This window comes from Uloborus diversus, chromosome 5 (genome assembly GCF_026930045.1).
Source record: "Uloborus diversus isolate 005 chromosome 5, Udiv.v.3.1, whole genome shotgun sequence".
Classification (NCBI taxonomy): Eukaryota; Metazoa; Arthropoda; class Arachnida; order Araneae; family Uloboridae; genus Uloborus; species Uloborus diversus.
In genome coordinates, this window is record NC_072735.1 from 104,071,873 (window position 1) to 104,098,428 (window position 26,556).

The following is a 26,556-nucleotide window of genomic DNA, read 5'->3' on the forward strand; positions in this document are numbered from 1 at the left end:
ATGGTAGACTTCAACAAAGGTGAGCATACATTCTAAAATCATCTTTAATAGATGTTGAATTTATGTAGCCTTATTTTCCTTTGCGTAAAGGGTGAAATTGGCGATCGCTAACTTCCACGAGGCGACTAAGAGAAAAAAAATGGTAATTTAAAAAATCATCAGTCGATTGCCACCAAGTCGCCCTCTCAAATACAAATTAATGATCTTAAAGTGTACAAGTGACATTAATAATTGGTATAATCTTATTCACTAAAATCAAGATGCAAACCTTATGAACTAAGTTATTAAAAATCTACTACTAACATAATGCATTTAGGAATAACAATTTCAACTAATTTAAAAAATATATGGTTTAGTTATTTCGGTAAAAAAGCGACCGCTGCTTCAAAAGGGGGCTACTAATAAAATTTTCACTATAGACCACTGGTAACTGAAGAAATTCCCCAGTTTTTCTCTTCACCTTTGCGCTGACTATAGATTTCATTACTTCTAACATAAATAAGAAAAAAAATATTAAAGAAAGTTGGATACATTGTTTTCTGAGTTATCCATGCAGGAAAATGAAGCTTTTTTAACCTCCATTTAAGCTACAATTTCTGGATGAAAGAAGAAATACTAGAACCTCAATTAACTGGCAAAAGGCAACTATTATAGTTTCAAATCTGTTATGGTGTTCAAATTCGAATTCTTCTTCAGATTTCTTTTGCTCCACCTAGAAAGATATAATAATCTAAACCACCATCTTATGCCTCTTTATAAAAAGGACTATTGTTTTAGTAATATTCTTTACTTTCATATTTAATAAAAAAAATTATCTAATACGTGTTCACTTGAAAACATATTCAGAATGTCAAAAATAAAAAAAAAGACACTCTAGAAGATACATTGAAAAAACTAAAAAAATATTGAAAAGTTCAACAATAATGGAAAATAATTTTAAAAGCCTGCTACAAATATTCCTAAAATACTATCAATTTTAAAAAAATATTTAAAGGATTTTTTTGTTAAAATCAATCAAATTAAAAAATATTAAAAATAGAAATCCATGTTCGAAGCTCAAAGAAGATTAAGATAACGTGTGGGTACAAGAAACCTTCGTCAATGATGAATAGTTCACATTGCTGTTTGGACTTTTAAAGTTGGTTTTCATTATTAACTTTTATAACGAAAAATGAATTCTACTTTTAAAACAAAACGTGGAATAAAATTTTGAGCTTTGAGGTCCTGCGTCAAGCTTTTTACGTTTCCTCTACGAGCAATTTCTTACTTTCAGTGCGATAGATTCAGCTCGATTCTCACATGGACACAAACACGAACAAACAAAAATACGTTGATTTTTATGTAAACAGAGATTAATATCCTTTTCAATGAAGAAATTAATCCTAACCTTTCATTTACAGTAAAAATATATGTTTATTTGTTTGGAGGAAAATCTCTGACGGAACTTTGCCGTCATAAGGATCTCGTTTAAAATCATTACATTTAGTCAGTTACTTTAATATAAACAGTTTCTTTTTACTAGCAAAAAAAGTACTACTCTGCATAATAAATACATTTGTGATACAAAGTAACCGTAAGGAAAACAACTCTGAACAGTAAATTCCACGATTATTGCAATTAACTTCTACTCTTCGATTGAAATTGACGAAAAGAAATTTCTTGTCTTCAATGAATTCGCCATACAAAATGAACTGAATAGTTTAGCAGAAAAGTACTTTCTGTACATCTTCCAATACAAATTTAAAAAAAATCATAAACTGAACAGTAAACTGGAGTTGTAACTGTAACCCCATCAATCGAGACTCGAAATAACAGAAAACATTACAAAAATTTCAAATTCGCTTCCACTAAGTTAGTGGGCAATATACAACAAATGCTTACGCGTAGCTGTCTTTTTGTTTCTTTTTTCTTTTTTTTTGTAGTGTTACCCTCTTAATGCATTACGTAATAGACACATATATATATATATAAACAGTTGTATGTTTGATATGAATATTTCTTTATTCAAGATTATTCCTATAACATTCGGGCGTGGTTTTTTCCATGCATGATCGGCTGTCGAACAACGATGTACTTTTATTAGCTAGAAAGCTCTTATTGGGAGCTATTTCTATTAGCGAAAAAGCTATTAAGGGAAGTATCTAGCGATTCTTGATGCGAAAGCCAAATTGAAAAAAAATTTCATACTTTCTGACAGGCCTGTCATTTGAGCGATTTTAAAAACAAAATGTAATTTTGCATTTTTACATGCATTTTGATGTTTTTCATGAAAAATGGCTTAATGTTATACCTCTTTCCCCTGTCCCTACGGACAGTTTTGAAATTACGGACCTGTGCTCTGACAAATCGAGTAGTATCCTAACAGACCCAGAATAAGATTTGAATAAAAGTAGTACTAATGAAAAGTAAACTTATAATTAGTAAAAAATATGTATCTTGCTGAAGTATTTTTTAATATATTATAAAAATAAGTTTTATAAGCATAATGAGACAGACATGAAATAGTTGTTAGAAATGTAAATTTCGCAAGAATAAGATCCTAATCTTTAGTAAAATCTTCAAATTATGTAGCATTTGAAAAAATAAACGAGTGCTTTTGTTAAAACTATTTTAATAAATTGAATGTAATAGAAAAATTAAAAACTCCAAGTTGAATGAAAATAAATGTCTTAAAAAGTATTATTTTAAATGTTTCATCTGTTTCACCAGATTTCGATGAATATGATGCAGAAAATGAAGACAAAGATCCTTCCAAAGCTATAATCATTGATATACAAGCGACGGAAGAGAAAAAAGATGAAATAAATGCGTTAAAACTTACAGTTGTCCAAGAAACAGAGGTAAGAAATTTCTCACCTAAAGAGTTATAATATTTGATTTTCCGATTCAAAAACTATATTTTAACGTCAAAATTAAATCAACTCAATTTCTCTTAAATGATCATGTAAATTGAGTCGCCGGCAGTGAACACCTAAGCACAATTTTATTTTTAGATGTTGATAATACAGTGAAAACTCGATTTTACCTCCCTCGAATCTGCGTTTTTCCCTTATTTAACGCTCTTTCATCAGGTTGCATCATCAATTTTGCTGCTTTGTATTTCCCGTACTTTACGTTTTCCGTATTTTACGTTTTTTTAGCCCAGTCCCTTCAAAAACGTAAAGTCGAGGTTTCACTATATCGTTAAGAACTAATACGATGAAATCTGTGTAAATTGACCACTTGTTAGGCAGTGCTTTAGTCGTCGGCTTAGACAAAAAGATATACAAAAAGTCCTCGTTTTACGTGGGTTTATTTTACGTGGATTTAATTATACGCGGTTTAAGATTTGACAACTTTATTTTATTTTATGCGGATGAATTTTGATTTCACGCGGATGAGGCCCATTGCAAACAGGTAAATTTTTCCACTCTTTCAAAATCCAAATTCCTGAGATTGCAGATAAGGTAAGTAATTGGCCCCAGTAATTGGCAGGTCACCAGTGATTGGCACTTCCATCAAAAATGTCCTAAAATAAGATTCGTATCCAATCTTTTGAAAGTAGAAGGCTACATACCAACTGAATGTACATTTACTTTAAAGATAATAACTTCAATTCATGTTACAAAATGGTAGCAGTGCATAGGAAAGACAAACAATTGTGACTTGTGTTAAATCAACCATTTTTGTTGCAAAAGCTTCTTCTCTGGCTTAAGGGAAACATGCAATTCAATCCATTAAAATCCGACTTAAAATATATTTTAAATGTTCGCTGTTTAAAGTTTTGTTTAGCTGAAAAGTGTTACTTTGTTACATTATATTTTGTCCCTTTTTGGATTTTTTAAATAATGATGGATGCCATTTAGTGGTGCTTCAGTTTTGCTAGTCTCCAGTAATTAGCACATGTGCCTGTAAACACTAATGTGTTGTGCAATATGTCACTAGTTTGATTTCTGATACTTTTGCAGCAACTATATTATATGGGTTCAACTATTGATTTGAATACTACAGAATATACTGATAAATTTTTAAGAGAAACAATAAGAAACAAATATGTTTGGCCATCAGTCAAATATTGCGACTGTAGAGAATCGGTTTATTTTTTATGGTCCCTTAGAATCATCGAGTCAATGTTCCTTTTTCTGTGGAAACTGTTTCTGAACTTGTTCTGTGATAATTCGTAAAACCAAACTGCATACCGACAAATGAAACAGCAATAATCTCGATAGTTTTTTCCATGCAACAGTCCAAATTTATTTTTATTTCTCTAAAATACTTTTTCAACGTCAAGATGGTGATTTAACATTAATTTATGTGAAATTACCTACTTTAAATTAATATTAATTATGTTTCTTATGATGATAAAATTTGTATGTAATCTAAAACTGAAAAATGAAGTGACTTTCCTGTTCTATTAACATGTGTCAATTACTGGATCACAAGGTGTCATACACTGGAGTATCAGGTGCCAATGACTGGTGATTTCGGTAACTTTTTATACATATATTTTTATAAAAATATCAATTCAAATATTTTTGATTTTAGTGAACTAAATAGATGCATAGATGTGCATTCTTTAATACAAAAATATTTGCAAGTGAATACTTTTTGCTAAGTAATGAAAACAGAGGTAAGTTTAAGGACAAAACTCTTAAAGTGCCAATTACTGGAATCGTTACCCTAACCCGTAATAAACTGCTTTTTTGAGTGCTAATAAGCAAGCTTGGGCCACTAGAGACATTGTTTGCGATTGGTTCCAGAGTTCTTTCCAGAAGTAAAATTATTAAACTCAAACAATTCAGAGCGCACTGGGAGAAGAGCTTTCAGAAGTAACAAAGGAGAACGAAACCAACGAGAATACCGACATCGATGATACACAACCAAAGCTTTCACCCTGAAAGTTTTGAACCATTCCTTAGACAATGGCAAATGATCTTCCTGATTTTTTATTGGAAGAAGATCTTGTTATGAAAGTGACGCGAATGATTCCGGAAGCGTTAATGTGCCACAAATAAAAACGGAGAAGAATAATTAATAACTGCCAAAAGAATATAATAACTAGCTCGTTTTTTCTATAAACACGAAGTTAATTCATGTTTTCTTTAGGCATGTTGTGCATATGTTCCGTTGTAAGTACACATTAAAAATATTGTTAAGAGTTCGTGATACAACTTCAAACTTTCTTTGAATGATGACACAGTTCTTGAGAAAAGCACAGGAGATGTACTACCTGTACAGCTATTTACAGGAAATGTAGTTACAGCTGCTAAATCAATCGTCAGCAATTAAGCAAATACCAAATAACACCGTAAACTCAACGATGGGACACGTATTTATATCCAAATACGCAAAAACACAGCGCAAAATACCTCACAATAAACAAAACAACGGCCCAGATGAATCTCAGACCGTTAAAAAGCACAACTGACTCTGCCCTCATTCACAGGACGCCCGGCGTTTTATACCGAGCGAAGAAATAGCTAGAAAATCCTACTAAGTTTTACAAGTTTCTCATATTTTCTTTTTATTCCATTCACAGATCTTATCCGGGGACCATATACTTCAGTCGAATGTTAGGGGGCTGTATGTACAATACAAGAAACTATTTACAGGTTACGTTACTAAGATAATTTTAGATGAAAAATAATGGAATAAACGCCAAATTTAGCTAGATTACAACAAATTAATCATAAAAATAATTACTATTTATAGAATTTGTAACAATATTATATATGTTTATCTATCACTAGAATTCAGTTTTTTTTTAATTTACCTAACCTAACCAAACCTTACCCCTATTTTAACACTTCCATTAAGTCCTAATTAACGCGGTTTTGATTTACGCGGCATTTTCGAGGAACGTAACCCCCGCGCAAAACGAGGGTCTACTGTATATCATAAAAGTACTAAAAATAGTACTAAAAATAGGTAACTGCCAAAAGAATATAATAACTAGCTCATTTTTTCTATAAACCCTAAATTAATTCATGTTTTATTGTTTGGAGGAAAATGGAGTCTTTCACTTTTGCTGAAAATTTTTGTTCAAAAAAAAATCACAAAGGCTTCTAATTAAGTAATATTTAGAAAGTGTTGTTGGCTAACAATGGGGTTGTTTCCTTCAGTCAAAAGTAGTACTTTTTGTCACTGAAATAGATAGAATAAGCAAAAAAAAAAAAAACATGGACCCTGAAAATACTTTCATTTTCCCAACAGTTATTTTTTAATTATTTTTTTTAATGTATTATTTTTCAAACAAGGCGTGGTCTTGATGACGTCACAAATGGCGCTCTTTGGCGCATCGTTCTACCACATTTCCACCTTATGATAATCAAGAAGCGAATTAAATATTGCGCTCTACGCTTGCTATCAACCCTATCGTTGCCAATACACGTGAGTAAAGATGCGAATTAAATATTTTGCACTGTGACTGGCAATACTGAATGGCATTTCATTTGTGATGTCATCGGCAGCAGCGTAAACAATGAAAGCGCACCAATTTAAGTAATTTTTTTAAAAATATTAAACTTAAATAAATTATTCAAAAAAAAAAAAATGGTCAGATCCTATATTTTTAAGCATGCTCTTTCAGAAAAAAATACTGTTAAAATTTTGGAAACGACCATATTGAATCAAAGTCTTAGATTCCCCATAAATTGAGAAAAAACATTCATTTGTTGAATTTTCCTCGAAGTGTTATAAAAAAAACTGAGTTGCAGTTACCCATTTGTAGCATCCACTTCACGATACGATGTAGAACTAATTGAAGGGCTCGGGGCAAGAATGTGATGTGTCACATGATGCGAATTTTTCAGTAGGCCTATTTCTAAAAAAAAATATTTGTAGAATTTTTCAAAGGTATTATACATTCTATATTCTGCAATGCTGAAACCAGATATGTTTTTCTCCAAATGACATAATCAGTAGTCATGTCTAATCCATTTTATTTATCAGAAACAAAAATTTTGATCGAAAAGTCACTCCTTGCGGCTTCTCAAAATTATTCTGCCCCCAGACCTTCAATTCTACACTGCAAATAATCAAACACTTTTTGAACACTTTTTTCACACGGACACTTGTCTCCTTTTTAAGAACACTTATTTCGGAACATTTATTAGAACCGTTGTAAGAACACTTTTTAAAACATTTTTTGAACACGTACACTTGTCCCCTTTTTTAGAACACTTTTTTGAGACAGTTTCCAAAACACTTCTAGAAACACAGTTCGGAACATATATTTAGTTCAGCATTCTTTTTAGCGCACTTTTTAAGCATTTATAGGATAGCATTGAAGACACGTTTTTGAACACTTCACTAAACATTTTGTGGCACACATATAGGTACAGTTTCTAGAATGCGTTTTAGAACAATTAGCACTAATATACTCTGAGGATACCTACCGCACAAGCATAAAAAAAGCTTTGAGAAATAATAAATATGCACTAAATTCGCGTACATTTTGAGACTGCAGGCTGATGATGGTTTAGGCTTTGTAGAAATCTAATTATTAATCAGCATAGCTTCTATGAATATTTAAAATACAAATATATTTAAAATAATTGAATAGTTTATAGCAGAATTGCACAAGAACAATGTGTACTAATAAAAAAGTTGCAAGAAAATGTAATACACAATATTACTTAGTACTAAACTGCATATACATTTATAATATTAATTTCCATATTTACGTTTTCAAAGCTAATCCATACTGTAAAAAGTTAACTAAAATGTACAAACAAAGGCTCACATAACTTCAGTTTGTTGCTTCATAAATTTCATTTTCAAAAATTTTAATTTCTCAGGAATAAAATCAATACGCCTTAATTGTTTGATTTCGTGCTACTTTGCTATTCCGTGATCTATTGCTTGGTATCTGATCAATGACCAAAGCATTAGTTGTGTTCTTTTAAAAAATGTAAGTGCAGTGGAAGTCTTTAATGACTAATCATTTCCTTAAATATTAACTAAGAGATGAGTGCTAGATCTGGGGGCGAAGGGGGGAGTCGGGTCCCTTGCCCCCGTGAGAAAACTTTTGGCGGACAACAAATTTGTACTATTTCCGAGGGGGGGGGGGAGGGCTTTTCGTTGAAACTCAATATAAAACTTGAAGTAAGATGAGTAGTAGCATCAGTTTCAAGATTTGCCTTGACTCGGAAAAATCATATATCCGGCAATGACAATTATCAATTAATTATTTTTAGTTTTAGTTCCTTGCATGAAGGAAGAAAAGTGTTTGCCCTTTTTTTACCATTAGTAGCCACTTTATTCATAATATTTTATTTATTTATTTTTTAAATGAGTTCAAAAAGTGCTGCATTAAAACATGAGATGTGGAGAAAGATATTACCGTATGAGATCTAACTGCAATTCCATTCATTTGCCTTTTTTCTATCCCCCACCCCCGCCAAAGGTGAGTACAAACCTTTTTTATAAGCTTCCTAGTTTGTGCTTGCTAGGTTTTGAGGGGTGCGGTTTGGGCCGTGAAATTAATAATGGCTTTTATTATTGATTGAAAGGCAACATGTAATACTAAAGTTGGGATTGTTCTTACATCGCAAACTAATTACTTCAAAATAGAAAGGATTTGTGTATGAAAAATCATTGGTGCAAACATGGTGTAGCCGGTTCGGTTTTTAAGACGTGACTCGTTGAGTACTCTTTTTAGCTTCTAACGTATGGCATTTAGTCTCCAGATGGCGACTAAATGCCATACATTCAGGTCTAACTCAATCAGACAGTTAATATCAAGTTCATCAACTAATGCAGCTAAAGTTAAAACACGCATGGGATTTATGTTTCAAACTTACCTACATAGCAACACTAAACTGAGTTTATCAAACATATCTAGTCATTAAGCAAAATGTGTTTAAAATTAATTCATTTAACTTTATACATACACATTAAAAAAATTACATAACAATGCTTGAAACTATCTTGCTTTCTACGAGCAGGAAAAAAAATTTCGTAAAAAAATAAGAAAAAGATTTTTTTTTTTTACAAACATACACTTAATTACGAGAACACAAGCACACACAGTGCAAAGTGAAATGGTGAAATAATTACTTTTAGTGCCAACAATCTCGTAATATTTTAACTATATAGTAGCACATGTACTCTATTCCAGTCAGGAAAAAAATACATCTGGAGTTTAAAATTAATGATAATAATGGCAATTTTCAAAAAAGGACATTCATATTGTAATATTTTGATATAAGTCAAAAATTATTTTTGTTATTATAAAATGATAAAATTATTGTTACTAGCATTTTGAATATAAATTGAGACCTTCTAATATTTGATGCAGTATTTTTTATTTTTTTCAGTTAATTTTAACCTTACTTACATTTCTAATATTTTGCACAATTAATTATGTACATATGGGGCAAGGTGAATGGGGCAAAGTGAGATAGTTTATTTCGTTTACTTATTCAATTATTTACAAAATCACTTACGGATTCATTTATTAATTTATTTACATTCCTTCATTCACTTATTTATTCATTCATTCACCCATTTTCTTATTCATTTTCTATTTTATACGGGCATTTATTTTTCTTCATATATTAAGAATTTTATTCATTTAAGTATTCATTCATTGTTTCATCATTTTTTTATTATTCATTCTACCCTTTTTTTACTTATTCATTTGATCAAATTCATTTTTAACCGACGAAAAAACGGAGGAGGTTCTCAATTCGACACGTATATTTTTTTTAATGTATGACCACGCATAACTTTTTACAGAACAGTCTGATTTTGATAATTCTTTTTTTATTGGAAAGGGTATACCCCGAAGGTGGTCCCATAAAAATTTTGAAAAAAAATTCCTACCCTAAGGGTGGGAAAAGGGGGTTGATTTGTTGTTCACGCACAGATTTTTATTGTATGACCACACATAACTTTTTACAAAATAGTCCGATTTTGATAATTCTTTTTTTATTGGAAAGGTTATACCCTGAAGTTGGTCTCATATAAATTTGGAGAAAAAATTCCTACTTTAAGGGTGGGAAAAGGGGGAGATTTGTTGTTCACTCACAGATTTTTTTATATATGACCACACATAACTTTTTACAGAATAGTCCGATTTAGAATATTCTTTTTTTTATTGGAAAGGATATAGCCTGAAGTTGTTCCTATATAAATTTGAGGGAAAAAATCCTACCTTAAGGGTGGGGAAAGGGGGGCGATTAGTAGTTCACTCTAAGATTTTTTGATACTGAATTGGGTATAACAAAAGAAAAAAAAAAAAACTCACGATGAATGAGATGCAGACTTGTATGTCTCTCGTGTGTACTGTCTTGAGCAGGTAAACGACAGTATCTGCAGAAATGAGTTTTCGAGATATTTGAAGAACTGTGCGCTGGATTCAGTACTATCAACTGGGAAATGTTGGAATTATATTTTTTTTAGCGGAAACCAAATAAGTTAGTTTGTACAACAAAGCTAACGTACAAACAATGATGACAAAATGCAAAAAAAAAAAAAAAAAAAGATAAAATTGCAGTTATAGCCCTTTACCTGCACACGGCAGTGTAGACCTCTCAATCTCTGGTACTTGTGATTAGGGTTAGTTTTCAGTGCCAGTCGTCAAACATTTTTTATATTCAGGATTTGTATGAAAAAATAGGGCGAAGTTTAGTGATGGTGACATACTATTTTTAACCGACGAAAAAACGGAGGAGGTTCTCAAATCGACACGTATATATATATATATTTTTTAAATGTATGACCACACATAACTTTTTACAGAATAGTCCGATTTTGAATATTCTTTTTTTATTAGAAAGGGTATAGCCTGAAGTAATTCCCCTATAAATTTGAGGGAAAAATTCCTACCGTAAGGGGGGGGGGAGAGGGGGTGATTAGTTGTTCACTCCAAGACTTTTTGATTCTGAATTGGGTAATACAAAAAAAAAAAAAAAAAAAAAGCTCACAATGAATGAGCTTCAGACCTGTATGTCTCTCGTGTGTACTGCTGTGGGCAGGTAAGCGGCAGTATCTGCAGAAATGAGTTTTCGAGATATTTGAAGAAATGTGTGTTGGATTCAGTAGTACTAACAATAAGAAAACGTTGGAGATATATATTTTTTTCAGCGGATACCAAATAATTTAGTTTGTACAACAAAGCTAACGTACAAAAGATGACAAAATGCAAAAAAAAAAAAAAAAAAAAAAAAAAAAAAAAAAAAAAAAAATGCAGTTACTGCCTTTGACCTGCCCACGGCAGTGTAGACCTCTCAATCTCTGGTATTTGTAATTAGGATTAGTTTTTTAACCGACGAAAAAACGGAGGAGGTTCTCAAGTCGACCCGTATATATAAGTTCTTTTTTTCATGTATGACCAGGCATTACTTTTCACAGGTTCGTCCGATTTTGATAGTTCTTTTTTCATTGGAAAGAATTTTCCCAGAAGTTGTTCCCATATAAATTTGGAAAAAAATTTCCTTTCCTAAAGGATGGAAAACAGGGGTGAGTTATTGTTCACTCACAGGTTTTTTACTTTTTTTCGTGTAAGACGACGCATAACTTTTACAGAATAGTCTGATTTCGATAGTTGTTTTTTTATTGGAAAGAGTATACCTAGAATTTGGTCCCATGTAAATTTGTAAAAATTCCTTATCTAAAGGTGAGATATTAGGAGTGATTTATTGTTCGCTCACAGATTTTTTATTACTGAGTTGTGTATTACAAAAAAAAAAAAAAAAAAAAAACAACTCACGATGAATGAGCTTTAGATTTGTCAGTCTCTTGATTTAGAGCTCTCAGTCTCTGCATTTCTGCTATAGCTCGTTCATCGTGAGGTTTGTGTAGTAACTTATTTGGCTCTAGGTTAGATAAAGCATGCAAGACAGTATAGTTATTTTTATTAACAGTTGACCGTTCAACAATTGGTTCTTCACTGTCATGAACATGTGCGGGTTCGTTAGCAATTTGTGTTATCGTAGAAATATCGATCACAGTAGGAAAATGCACACAAACATCTTTATACAGTGCATTATTCTTTAGGAGCCACTGCAATGCCACTTGAAGTTTACCTATATCAATTTGAAACTCCCTAGAATGTTCTAAATTTTCACGACTTTCTACTACGAGCACTAATCCAGTTTGATTAGGTTCAAGCGGAAGTTGTTCCGCCAGCTCGACCACATCCTGAGCAAAAAGGATTGCCTGCCCTTTGCACCAGTCTTGGCTCAAACGAATTTGAACTTTTATTATTTTAAGAAATGGCACTACTTTGCAAATAAAACGTTTCTCAATTTCCGATAACTCATCAATTTCTGTAGGTATTGCAGCTACCGACATTTTGTTCCAATAGGCCTGGGGTGGAGTTTTATATTTTTTAATATTGTTTGAGCATCGTGAACAAGTAATTATATTACCTAAAGCTACCAGTTCGTTAGGCAAAATATAGCCTAAATTTTTAGTTTGCAATTTCCTACGTTGCTGAGGATACAAATTTTTTTTGCATATTGAACACGACAAGGCAGCATAAACATTAATTGATTTCTTAAAGTTTTCTGCGTTACACTGGTTTCTTCGCTCGCGAGCTGCTTGTCGCATGGCGCTCAGACGATTAGTTCTCTCCTCGGAAGATTCGTGAAGTACCACCATTGCTGAACGGTTACGAGCAGCATCCAAACGCAGCATACGTTCGTCCTCAATTTCATTTGAAACTCGCTCTTATCAGATCTAAACGATGAGCGCGTTGCTCTTCACTCTCATTTGAAAGTCGCTCTCTTATCAGATCTAAACGATGAGCGCGTTGCTCTTCACTCTCATTTGAAAGTCGCTCCTATTATATCTAAACGACGAGCGCGCTGCTTATCACCTTCTTGCAATAACCTATCGTTATTGTAGCTTCTCATTCTCGACAGTCTTCCCTCGCGCTGACTTAAACTCTCCTGTGAACGTGTTAATGTAATTCTCTTTCTGTTTGCTTCCAACCTTTTTTCTTTCTCATTAACAGATTCTTCTAAACATCTTTTTCTCATCCGAGCAGCATTTTTTGTAGGCCTACCCATGTTAGTATATAAAGCCTGCTTTTTTAAAATTATTTATGTAACGCAACAGATAATTGTTAAAATACGATTATATATATATATATATATATATATATATATATATATATAATGATCAAAATTGATGTAAAATATTCTACATTTAAACAGCGCAATGTTGCAGCTAAAGTAGTTAAATGTATTGAAAATATAGTAAAGTGTGTAGTTTCACATACACGGGTAGCACAGAAATAAGTGTATGTAACAACGAAGATAAATAACAATAACAACAACAAAAATGAACATGGAACGTTAAAAAATAAACTAGGAACATTGAAAACAAGAATTGATGAAATCATGGGTATTAAACTGCTGCTACGTTTACGAAGAGCTGGAGCAGCTGGCATATTAAATATTCTGCAAGGTTTCTGTGCGGGTCAGTATCATACATGCAGCAAAATTGATTAGAAGTAAAAGTATATGTATTTGAATTAACGAACTAATATGTGTAGCTACTTATAAGGCTTAATATAGAAGGCAGGAAAATTATCAAACGTTATATATGCTTATTTTTTGTATATATGCAATAATTTTTATAAATGTAAATAGTATGCTTATTAGTAATATGCTGTCATGTATTACCAACCCCCCAGCTGGGGGGTTGGTAATACATGACAGCATATTACTAATAAGCATACTATTTACATTTATAAAAATTATTGCATATATACAAAAAATAAGCATATATAACGTTTGATAATTTTCCTGCCTTCTATATTAAGCCTTATAAGTAGCTACACATATTAGTTCGTTAATTCAAATACATATACTTTTACTTCTAATCAATTTTGCTGCATGTATGATACTGACCCGCACAGAAACCTTGCAGAATATTTAATATGCCAGCTGCTCCAGTTCTTCGTAAACGTAGCAGCAGTTTAATACCCATGATTTCATCAATTCTTGTTTTCAATGTTCCTAGTTTATTTTTTAACGTTCCATGTTCATTTTTGTTGTTGTTATTGTTATTTATCTTCGTTGTTACATACACTTATTTCTGTGCTACCCGTGTATGTGAAACTACACACTTTACTATATATATATATATATATATATATATATATATATATATATATATATATATATATATATATATATGTTAATAGCTAAAGTAAGGTAGGTAGCTATTTTAAAAGTAATCAAAAAGATAAGCATACAGATTATAGCCACATTAGTAGCTTATAGCCACAAAAAATTATAAAATAAAAACTTTTTAACAAAAAAATTGAACCGCCGAAAAAACTGAAAAGCAAAAAATAATAAACCATTTTAATTAAACCTTAATAACTAAGTTCTTAAACTGATGTAAGTATACCTAAGTATATATTTTTGTAATAATTTAGAGTTTTTAATTAACCTTAATAACTCAGTTCTTAAATTAATGTAAGTATACCTAAGTAGTTTTGAGTCGGTGCCAAACAATCAAACAATAAATAAACAAAGGTCCCTAAATTACCTAAATTTAAAGAAATAACCAAATAAAATTAGCAATGTAATGTGAAATGTCCGGCGATAAACATAAATGTTTCAAAAAATGCTCCCTCCACACGCCATCATTAAATCATGAATACTAGTAGATCGTATACAACAAAAAGTACCTCTCGTTGGAGCTTTGAAACCTTTGGGACCTCGCACGAGAGAGGCAAACAACCAGTGAGAAAAATCTTCAGGATCATGTATGCAATTAACGGCTACAGTTGTTATGCCATACTTACGCTGAATAATACTATGACCCACAAAACCATTTATTTGAGCTTTTAACAAGATGAGAAATCCTTCTTCAGTATGATGAACAATGATATAAACATTTTGACTGTTGTATATGAGGCAAAAGCTCAGTAGCAGCCAAATACTCGACACGTGCTTCTTCGAGACCACTCGACGACGTTCGGGTTTAACTTCGTGAACGCTCGGCATTTTCCGGCGAAGGGGCGTGCCGCTATACGCCACCGCTGCGCCTCACGCTTTACAAAAATAATTAATTTGCTATTTTGGCACCGACTCAAAACTATTTAGGTATACTTACATTAATTTAAGAACTGAGTTATTAAGGTTAATTAAAAACTCTAAACTATTACAAAAATATATACTTAGGTATACTTACATCAGTTTAAGAACTTAGTTATTAAGGTTTAATTAAAATGGTTTATTATTTTTTGCTTTTCAGTTTTTTCGGCGGTTCAATTTTTTTGTTTAAAAGTTTTTATTTATGAGTGAATAGAACATTTTTCATTTAGAAAAATGTTTTATTTTTCACTCTCTCTATAAAAAAAATGAAGGGAAAAATGTCCACTTTTTTTTTTTTTTGAAGGCGTAAATTTACTACCAAGAATTAAAAAAAAAAGTTTCATTGCAAGTCTTGTTATAAAATGCAATGTTCTTTCTTTGTAAAGCGTAATTTTCAAAAGAAATTTCCAATTTGTTCATTAAAAAAAAAAAAAAAAACTCAGTCATCTTAGCAATTTCACTTTACCCCACATTCCGCTACTATCTTTTCTATAATAATATTTTTTCCAAAAGGAGCCCCTACCTCTATCCTCCTCCTTTTCTCTTTACATCATCAGAGATAGCTAAAATGTTTCAGACGCATCAGTTTTTACAATTTTCTGGAGACCACCTCCCCCCCCCCTCCAACCAGAGTTTCCTTCCTCTAACGTCACCAAAGATAGCTTTGAACTATACTTTAAAAAAAAAAAAAATCATTTTCAAAATATTGCAGTAAATAATACTCTTATTCATTCACTCAAGTTACCTTACAAAATTGTTTTTAACACTTTAGCTTCCAAATATTTTCAGCTGAAATAATTCCCGAAACATAAAACTCAAAGTTCCTTAAAAATGCCCTAAATGTACGGTTTTAAAACTGCATTTTTTCCTAGAGGTATCCTTCCCCCCTCTCCATACTTCTCCCCATCTTTACATAATCAAAGACAGCTAAAACATATTTTAAGACTAGATAAATATCCGAGGGAGATCTCCCCACGCCCTTTCCAGAACTGTAAAAATGGCTTAAACGTGCGTTACTAATATTGAATTCGGCATTTTACTCATAAAAAGGTCTGATATTTCCTGTTTCCTCAGTTTGTGGTCACCCTTAATCTATCTCTCAATGTGATAGAACGTATAACTACTAAATTGCAATTGAAATAGTTTTTACACTGCAACAGACATCACGTTTAGTCATCCAACAGTTTTTCCAAAATCTTTCATCGTATTTTTAAAAAAAATATATTTTTGTTTCTGTGTTTACGTTATCAGGTTGTACCTGTTTTACAAAGAAGTTTTTTTTTTTTTTTTTCAAATCTGAAATTTTTTATTCACATGTTTTTTATCACACGGCAAATTAAAAAGTGGGATTTAAAAAAATATTAAGAATTATTTTCTGAACTAGCGGTTTTAACTATTTTTGTGTCATGACCCCATTTTTAAGAACACGAGACCCGATACAAGTACGTACTAAAAACATACATTTATATAAGGCACCCTGTTTGCTCTAATTGCTTTAATGATTTCAGAAATTAGACTAAGATACTTCAAAAGATTTTTACCTAATATTTTGAACTCAGATTATTCATTCGAACAATACTTTGCTGGGCATTTCTGAAAAACATCAATCATGAAACACAAATTTTATGATTTTTTTTTTTAAATGCAACAGATAATAAAATTAACTATCCATAAATAAGATACTAAATGGTACGTAATATTTTATCCTCAAAATTCAAGATAAAATTAATTGATATGAAACTTTAGACACTATATGTTGTCAAACATCACTGCTTAGAAGAATCTTGATTCCTGGACCTAGGTTCGAATCTCATTCAGACTATTGTGGTAGATATAGATCATATTCAAGTTTAATCTAATCTAAGCCGTAGAACCTCCAGCGATTCATTCTTTTTCGGTTTGTTAAATCAAAAAGTTGTGCACAAGATGATCGATCTTATGGGTTGTTTACAAGCAAAAATACTAACGAATCAAAAAATTGCTAGCCAGAAAAATAAAATCACCTGAAATCTTTGTAAAAACAAACGGTAGATGACAGAACTTATAAAAAGCATTTAGATAAAAGAGATGATTTTTTTTAAAGATGGAAATTGAATAGCGTAAGAAATGCCCATCGACCTTCATTAGAAATGTTTTTGGGTCGTAAACTGGAGTTTAGGAGTCCTTGTTTAAACCTCTAATTCCGATGTTCTTAAGAAAATCTTAATCTAAAGATAAGGACAGGAGGCCTAAATCAATCGTCACATTTCAGGATTAGAATCGTAACATGTTAATCTTAACGTAACCACACAGTTTTAAAAAACAGGATTTCATTTTATTTCAAAACTTAAGCGGTATGGTAAATTATTAGTTTATTTAAAACAAATGTATGAAGCTCAGTAAATGTACAAATACAAAAAGTATCTGTGAAGAACGTTAATATAAGTAAGTGGCGTACCTTTTAAGGATTCAAAAACATGACGAAAATGATTGTGGCCGATCCAGATTGTTTACAAACATGGCGTAACAAAGAAAGCAGTGATTTCACAAGCCCTCTCAAATCTGCACGCGATGTGTTCTCAAGTGTATTCCCAAACTTCGGTTGAATAGAGATTCCCAGCAAAACACATTCGGTGCACTTTTGGAACGTTTTCTTCATAACGGAACTGATTAATAAAACATTTCAGCTTACGTTCTTTGTACAGAACACATTCGAAATACATTTTAGCACTTATTCAGGCAACTGAAACACTTAAAGTGTTCCAAATGTGTACCAATTATTTGCAGTGTACTCAAGATAAAATCGGCAAACTTAGTAGTCAACTTTACAGGTTTTACTGTATTTGGTACATGAACGTAAAAACATTTTTGTTAGTATGTGTAACTATTTACAAAGAACTCAGAGAGTTGCAATAAAATTGCATCAGTTCTTTTTTTTTTTGGAGGGGGGGGGGATAAAAGAAAATGCGAGGCATCAATACAGTATTCCAAAATCCCCTACCAGTGAACGAACACAATATTTTCTGGTTGTTTCTTTTTCGAAATTGTATGGAAAGAAATTATTGTTGCAAATTCATCAAAGAAAAAAGCTTTTGAAACCTTATTTATTAAAGCAAATTAAAGAATGACCGCGAATAGTTGAACCTCCGCCCCGCCTTGTTTCAGAATTGCTCATTTTCGTGGATGAGAAATACGGAACGGACTAGAGCCGCTTTATAGATAGGCCGACGCATCAGCTTAAGTTTAACCATTTTGGATCGGATTTTTCATTGTTGCGGAGCTAGGGTTGCCTCAGCAAAGTTTCGCGTTTTGCCGAATTTGCCGCAAGCAATATTTTATTTAATAAACAATTCATGTGTGCAGCTAATAATCGCTCGCAGTGAACAATCACCAAACGCGATAACTTGCCAGAAAAGACAACCACTCAAATACGCGCTCCGATCCAAAATGGCTGATCTTAAGCTGATGCGCCGGCTCGTATATATAGGGGCCTTAGAACGGACAGTTGAAGATCGAAATTTGAAAGCGCATTATTGGTTCTAGAGCTGAATGCGTCAACTTGGAATTTAAGAAATTAGCCAAAGGGGTAAAACTTTTCAATTTTATGCGGCCAAGGCATATGTCTGATTGGACAGGTCACACCATATGTAAGTATGTGGGTCTTTGTTTTACTTCCTTCAGCAGCCATTGGTTAGAGACAACAACGCCTCCTGTAACTAATTTCAATTGAAAATTGCCAAGAGCAGGGGGTTATCGTTAAGATTGCAAAGCTTGTCATCTTCACTTTCTCGCCAACTGAGTACAAGTATTGCTGCATTTTAAACATTTTAGATCTAAATAATACTATTAGTATAAATATACTGGGAGTGCAGTAAACTTCCGATTATCGGCGGTCGATTTATCCGAGGCTCGGATTATACGCGGGTCTTTTCACTATTTTTTTAACGGTCATTAAATGTTTTTCAAACTTATGATTGTGTTATTGTTCGTTTTTAGCCTACTTTCCCAGTAAAAATCAGAGAAAGAAGAAAAAAGCATGAAAGAAGGCTTAATACATCTTAAAAATATCCGAAAAACAAAAAAAAGTCAAAAATAAATAAAATAGTTAGATAAATATTGAAAAGTTAAAATTTGGAAAGTAGGGTATTGAGATGGGGAAAAATGTCTGTCGGTCTGTCTGTCTGTCTGTCTGTCTGTCGGTCTGTCTGTCTGTCGGTCTGTCTGTCGGTCTGTCTGTCTGTCCCCCCCTAATAACTTTTGAATGAATAGTCCGATTCGAACAAATTTTTTTTTTGTTAGAAAGATCTCGGCGAGGACATCTCATTCCCATAATTTATTTTTTGATTTGAACAATTTTTCGTTCAATTTTGAACAGTTCAAAAAAACTTAACATTAGCGCCTACGGGGAAATTCAAATCAAAAATAAATCTTGAACTTAGAAGCGAAGTGGCTTCAAACAAACTTTGTAGGGAAAAACTTTTGATAAAAAACATGTATCGAAAATATCTTTTTGATTTGAACAAGTTTTCGTTCAATTTTGAACAGTTCAAATCTCTTAACATTAGCGCCTAAGGGGAAACTGAAAGTCAATATAGATTCCGAACTAAAAGGCGGATTTACTTCAAACAAACTTTGTTGGAAATAGCTCTTGACGACCTACTCCCGACTCCGACTCCGAGAATTTAGGGGCACCTGACACCGACTCTGACTCCTGTTCCCGACAATTAATCGGACTCCGACTCCCCGACTTCGACTCTGACTTCGTAGCTTTGGCAAACATTTATACAAGGAGGACAAATGACTGACTCCGATTCTTGGATATTCGGCTCCGACTCTTTTATCCCAAAATGAGATTGACTCCGACTCCGACTCCGCTGCTGTGGTTTTAACTGTGAAATAATTATTGTTGATATGATTTGTTTTTATTTTCACGCTAAAGTTTTAATTTAGGTATTTAGTTTTCGGTGAATAAACTCGAAAAATATGCGCAGACGATTTTTTTTTTTTTTTTTTTTTTTGACAATGAAAATTATTTCTTTAAGTTGACATTTTATTGTTTTTTTTATTTTGGTAAGTGCATTAATTCGTTTAAAAAATTATTTTTGGCAACAGGGGAAAAAGAAACGATTTTTTTTATATGATGTATTTATTTTAATGAACTTATTATTATTATTTTTTCGTTTTGAAAGCTGTTAAAAAATTTTTTTAATGGAAAGAAGTGTATTAGCTGCTTTGTTCAAAAGGTGCTGCTATTTTATTTGTTCGTTTTTTTTTTGAAGAAAAGTAAGGAATATTTTATTCCTAGAAATCAGTTTAAAATATTTAAAAAAATATGTTTGAAAAAAATTGCGATTTTAGCTATTTTTGAGAATATTGATCAGGTACTACAAAGTAGTATGGGTATACGGGAAAGTAGGCTTGTCTAGTTCTAGACGGAACTTCTTGTTAGCTTTTACATATGTATATTTTTGCATTCAATGTTAGTAGATGGAATGCAGCAGTGTTTTTAGCAGAAATTTAAATGTATGTGTAAGTGTTATTCATATTTTTTAGCTATTGTATACAGTAGTATCGTTTTTTAATTATTATTCGGATTATCCGCGGTTTTCGCTTATCCGTGGTTACCATGCCACCCTCTTTCCCGGATAATCGGAAGTTTACTGTACTTTTTTTTTTCATATCGCCAAATGTTGCTGAACTCGAAAATATGGCACGTGTCCTTTCTATTTTAAAGAATGGACTCGTTTTGAAAATGATTGACAAGGAGCATTTGTTCGCGGTCGAACTATACGAACAGCTCATTCACTGGGAGATGTTTAATGTTTATTAGCAGTTCAATCTACTCTACCTCATGAATCGATATTATGGGTGATAATTTTAAATGCATTAGAGTTCTCGAGCAATCGTATGGTAAGTTTCCGCAGGATTAAATAGGAAAAGAGCTTTTGGTTAATGTAAAAAAACATAGTTTCAAGCTAATAGCCCGGCTTAATATTAGCATATTGTGTAGGTAAAAAGTGCCTAAGTATCAATTCATGCTTCAAATGTTGTTAGACAATATGATTTTCATTACTTTTATTCAATATTAAAAATATCATGGCTAGACATATTTTGAAAACTACAAGTTTTTAATTGAGAGAAACAAATATGTCAAGTTGATTTTTATGATTCAAATTAGAGCTTTTTTTGAAGAAAGTCTCATTTCAACTTATATGAACCTCATAAATTTTTATCACTAATATTTTCAATATTATTGCTGGAAGAAATTTTTATACTATTTTTATTTCTTGTTACAGTTTAGAACAGTCTTGAAACAGAAGCTTTCCTTGGTAACTACAAATGTCCCATACAAATTTTCATCAGGTTACAGTAAGTTGAAGTAACATCTCTTTTAACCATGTGTTTTATCAGCAGAAATTTTGTTTGAATCACAATCACACTTTTTATTTTTTTATTTTTTTTTATAAGAGAGAGAGAGGGAGAGAGAGAGATTTGGTATTTGAGTAAAATACCAAATACCTACTAAAAAAAGCTACATTACTAAAATATCTAAAACATAAAAATGATTCGTAAAAAACGGTTTGCCCCATTAAATCAAGATGGAATGTTAAATTCGCATGATTTCCAAGATAGTTTCTCTTTAACAGCTCTCTCTGCTATATTCCATTATAACCTTCAGTTCGTCTGTCTTTTTGATGAAAATTAATTTCACGATAAATTTTGCTCATTTCATCGCTCGTTAAACTGTCTTTCACACGCGAAACAAATTCTCGATACGCAACTTTTGTCCAACCAACTTTCTACTAGCTGCCTTGCATTACCGATGTGCTGTGTGGTCCTTTTTTTTTTAATTTTTCTTTTTCTTTTAGGAACTGCCTATTTTTTGAGGAAAAAAAGCAGAGCCTTTGTCTTTGAAATAGCCAAAATTAATGTAACCATTTTGCGCAGAATACTTTGGTAAAATGTAAAATTTGCAGCCACCACCAGACCGAGGACGACTTAGTGAAAAAACAGGCGTTTAAAAAATCATCTGTCAATCGTCAGTCGATAGCCACTTTAAAAAAATAATTAATGACCTTAAAATACACAAAGGCGCTAATTTTTTTCCTTAAATTTTCTTTACATTCTAGAAAAAGAAGCCTAAACAGCCTTAATGTTATAATTTATTCAAATATATTACATTAAATAATGTGTTTAGATGTATTAACTTCAGTAAGTTCAAAAAAAACTTAGTTTTTCACTTTGAGTTTGAAAAAAACAGTGACGACTATTTCAATAAAGTGGCCAATAATGAAATTGATACTACCGACCACTGGCAATTAAAGAACTTTCCTAATTTTCTCTTTATACTTTTCCCTACTGTTATAGTGAAAAATAAAGGTTGTGAGGATACAAATATGTAACACAAGAAATGTTCTTGCAATTCCTTGCCAAGAGAAAGTTAAAAGTACGTTTCTTCCTTTAAATTCTTTTTAGAGCCGAATAAATATTTTTTCCCGCGATTACATGTTGAATTTGGCTTTATCAACGTTTTAACTAAAAAAGAAGCCAAAACAGTTGAAAGAGTGAAAATGCGTTCAAAAGTTGTTCATGCGATAGGAACTAAAAAATTGGTGAAAACGTTTTGTAATTAGAAAAGTATACTTGGCACTTCCAGGTTTTACCTCTTTCCAAGAAGAGAATTACACCATTGAAAAAAAATGTATCTAAATTAAATCAATATACTGGCTTCTACTTTCAATTTGACTAATAAGTTACAAAAATAACCAAAAGACAGACAACATTTTTATTCTAATAAAATCAGCATAATTTTTTTTTTCAATTGAAACATTTCTTTCCTTTTGTCATTAATATTAAGAAAGCTACATCACTCGTGAAGTTATCATTTCGTGAAACTAGCCCAAAGAAAATGTAAAGATTAAAGTTGAAAGTAATACTCCTGCACAATCTAATTACAAAAAGCATCAGGAAACAAAATAATTTTATGTTTAGAGGACCGAAATACCAATTCGGTGGATTGAAATTAAAAATGATACGCAAGTTATGAAATCAATATAAAAAATAAGGGGAAAATGCGTTAAATCAATTTTTAAATTACAAACCAATTACAATCCAGTTTTTTTTTTAATTGAAACCTCCTGAAGATATCTTTTCGTGAAACTAGCATAAAGAAAATTTAAAGATTAAAGTTGTGAGCAATAATACTTCTGCACAATCTAATATCAAAGAGCATCAGGAAGCGAAATAATTTTATGTTTCGGCGACCAAAATACAAATTTGGTGGATTGAAATTAAAAATGATTCGCAAGCTATAAAATCAATGCAAAAATATAAGGGGAAAAGGCGTTTTATCAATTTTTAAATTGCGAACCAATTACAGTTTTACAGCCAATTTAACGAGTTGTTTGTCCATAACTAATACGCGTCATAATCTTTGTATTTAATAACTTAATAAGTAAATTATTGTTAACACAAAAAATATATATATACTGATAAATAGATTGCATTATATTACGAAAATTAATAAAAAACTATATCTGCATTACGTTATTATATATTATATATTATAAGTAGTAAAATTTAAAACGACCGTAAAACACAGGTTCACATTATTTCCATTATATTATAATTTTATATTGTGTTTTTACTATGCAGAAATTGAGATAAATATGTAAATTTTTCATAATTGGAAGAGTATTGAAGTAGGGGGAAAGGAGCTTACACACACACACACACACACACACGTGAACACGGGGTACAAGTGAACATATTATATTGAACAAACATTTAGAGCAATGAGTCATTTTATGTTTCTGTGGTGGTAACTTCCTTGTTTTAGCTGGTGTTGAAAAAAATTTATCTCTGTCTTTTTCGGGTGAAAACATTTTTAAAACTAACTGCTAATCTAAAATTAAGTATTACAAACCATTGTATGAACAATCAAGTAAATTTATGACATTGTTTAATTTTTTTATTAAATTAAAAATTCTTTGTTTTTGCGAATTTGCTTTAAAGTAGACGATGGGGCACTTGTGAACACAACTTCTAGGGGCACAAGTGAACAGTTCCCATTGCCGCTCTTTGTAACATTATTATTAGTGTAGGATATTGTAAGTGTTGAGAAATGAGTAAATATTTAATATTATTTTTTTCCTATAGTCAGTTTGTAAATTTATTTATATTTATCATTATCTTATTAAACGTTTATTTATTTATATTTATTGTTTTTATTTTTTAAATTTTTTTTGTTATTAAATAGTTGATAAATAATTTAGTGTTTTATAATACTTACAGGAAATAAAAAGACACAAAATATTTTCGTTTGGTTAAAAACTGAAGTTCAGAATCATTTTTAAATACAGCATCAAACAATGTATAATGCTTAAAAGCAAAATATATATATATATAATAACCCTTACATAATAAAAAAATTATTTGTATTATGTAGTCATATAAGTTTTTGTCTAGTTTATTCAGTAATCAGAACGAGCTAAGAGACTTCAGAATTCGACAGTGCGCAGTTATATATTCGGGAAAATATATTTTCTTAGTGGAAGAATTACTGTAAAATTGAAATTGACGCAGTATAGGTTACAAACTCTTCAACGTATTTGTTATTTAGGTATATGTTTTTCATTGAAGAATTTTCCTTTAAAATATGATGCTTCTCCTGCATTTTTACCCGTGTTCATATGTGTTTCAGGCCTGTTCACATGTGCCCCTCCCCCCCCCTGTAGGGCCCATGTGATCAACTCCAGACTTTTTTAAAAATACCATGAAGTAAAGAAATATTTTTGTAAAAAATCCCCAAAAATTCCAGGATAAAAAGAAAAGCTTATTCAATCATGGGGACACTTTTGCGTTGAGAAATTGATGATATTTTTTGAAAAATAAAGAAATGAAAAAAAAAAAATTGTTCGCATGTGCCCCCTTTTCCCCTACATCTAAGGAAAAGTTTCTCAATAAATATTCATATGTCATGAACACAACTTATGAGTAATATTCTCCTCAAAAATACCTTTTTAAATATTGTTTTGCATCCATCTTTATCACATTACCATCAAAATTAAAACGTACTTAAAATTACATAAAAATAACTCAAATAACAAAGTTTCATGTTTTAACCATACGATAAAATTCTGGTACTTAGAGAAACAATTTTCGCAGGAAATATACTTCATTACTGCAGCAACCTTCTCGAAAGACTTCTGAAACTTTCCAATTCCTACTTTTGTGTCTTCTGACATTTTCGTAAATATTTCTTGCTCCAAACGTATTAGAGGCACAAAGCTTTTAAAAGAGGAGATAGCTTTCCGAAAGTTTCTCCTGAAGTGACTTTTAGATCCTTTTTTCATAGATTGATATTCAGAAGACAAAATTTTCTCATACATTTGTCTTGTTTTTCAATAGAGGATGCTGACAAGAAGCTAGTTTTGGATGCCATTGCCGACTTCAACAACAGAACTTGTGTGCGTTTCGAACCGAGGAAAAATGAAACGACATACCTTTTGATTGACACTGGATCTGGGTAAAAAATAAATTGCTCCCTTTTTATTAGATATAAATATTGAAGTATGTTGTTTCTTAGGGGGAGACGCATAATCTCATTTCAGTTCGTATAGTTGAAATCAGTAAATAAATTCGGAACGGGGTTGCATTGTTATGGGTTAGGAGTTATGTTGCAGTGGAACCCTCCTGCCCCTCGCCTCTGTGTACCGCGAAATTGGTTAGTTATACGGAAAATGCTATCATGTCCAAAGGAAAATAATTTCAAATCCTGTTTTCTTTCAAGTGTGACAAGTCTCTTTAGTCTCGCACGTTTAACTTTTTTTTTTCCTTTTTTTTTCTTTTTTTTTAATTATTATTATTATTATTTTTTTTTTGTGGTTACTAGAGGAATGTGGGGCAAGTGAAAAGTGGGACAAAGCGAAATGGTAAAAATATTGAAATCAATGAATATGATAATAAACGCCATTTTCAAAATTTGATGCTCAGATTATAATAGTTTTTGGAAAATCAAAAATAATTATAGTGTTGTTTAAATATATAAGATTAGATGTAGGTGGGTGGGGTATTACACAGTTTTCAAATTTTTCTTAGATAACAAATCGTGCCAACTTAGATCCGTAATAATTCGATTTGAGCTTCGGTTAAGTTGCAACAATACGTAAGTGAAGTGCAATGATGTGTAAAATGTGATCACAACATATTATGAAGTTCACAGCATATTATTATGGCTACAACATATTACCAGCAAAACTTGCAAAGTTAACCACCGAAGTCGACTGCTTTTGTCAAGTACAGAATTACTCCAAGGCAGGGGTTCTGAAACTGGATGCCGCAGCACCCTGGGGAGCCGTAAGAGGAGGCGAGGTAACATTGGCCGAGTAGCCGAGTACCGAGTACTCGGCCTTTCACTACTCAGCCGAGTACCGAGTTACCGAGTACCGAGTTCCAATTAAGTTTTAAGAAGAACCACCGACACACATGTGACGAATTTTGAACTCATTCGAATAGTAGTATAGACCTCCATGTT

General features: G+C 31.7%; 1 protein-coding gene across 1 annotated transcript; it reads left to right on the forward strand.

The window, feature by feature from the left end:
• On the forward strand, positions 1-25,552 carry LOC129223060 (uncharacterized). The gene is made up of 4 exons (XM_054857624.1): positions 1-19; positions 2,710-2,840; positions 21,317-21,389; positions 25,431-25,552. Exons 1-4 carry the CDS (start codon positions 1-3, stop codon positions 25,550-25,552), a joined length of 345 nt encoding a protein of 114 aa, XP_054713599.1.
• The last annotated feature ends 1,004 nt before the right edge of the window (positions 25,553-26,556 follow it).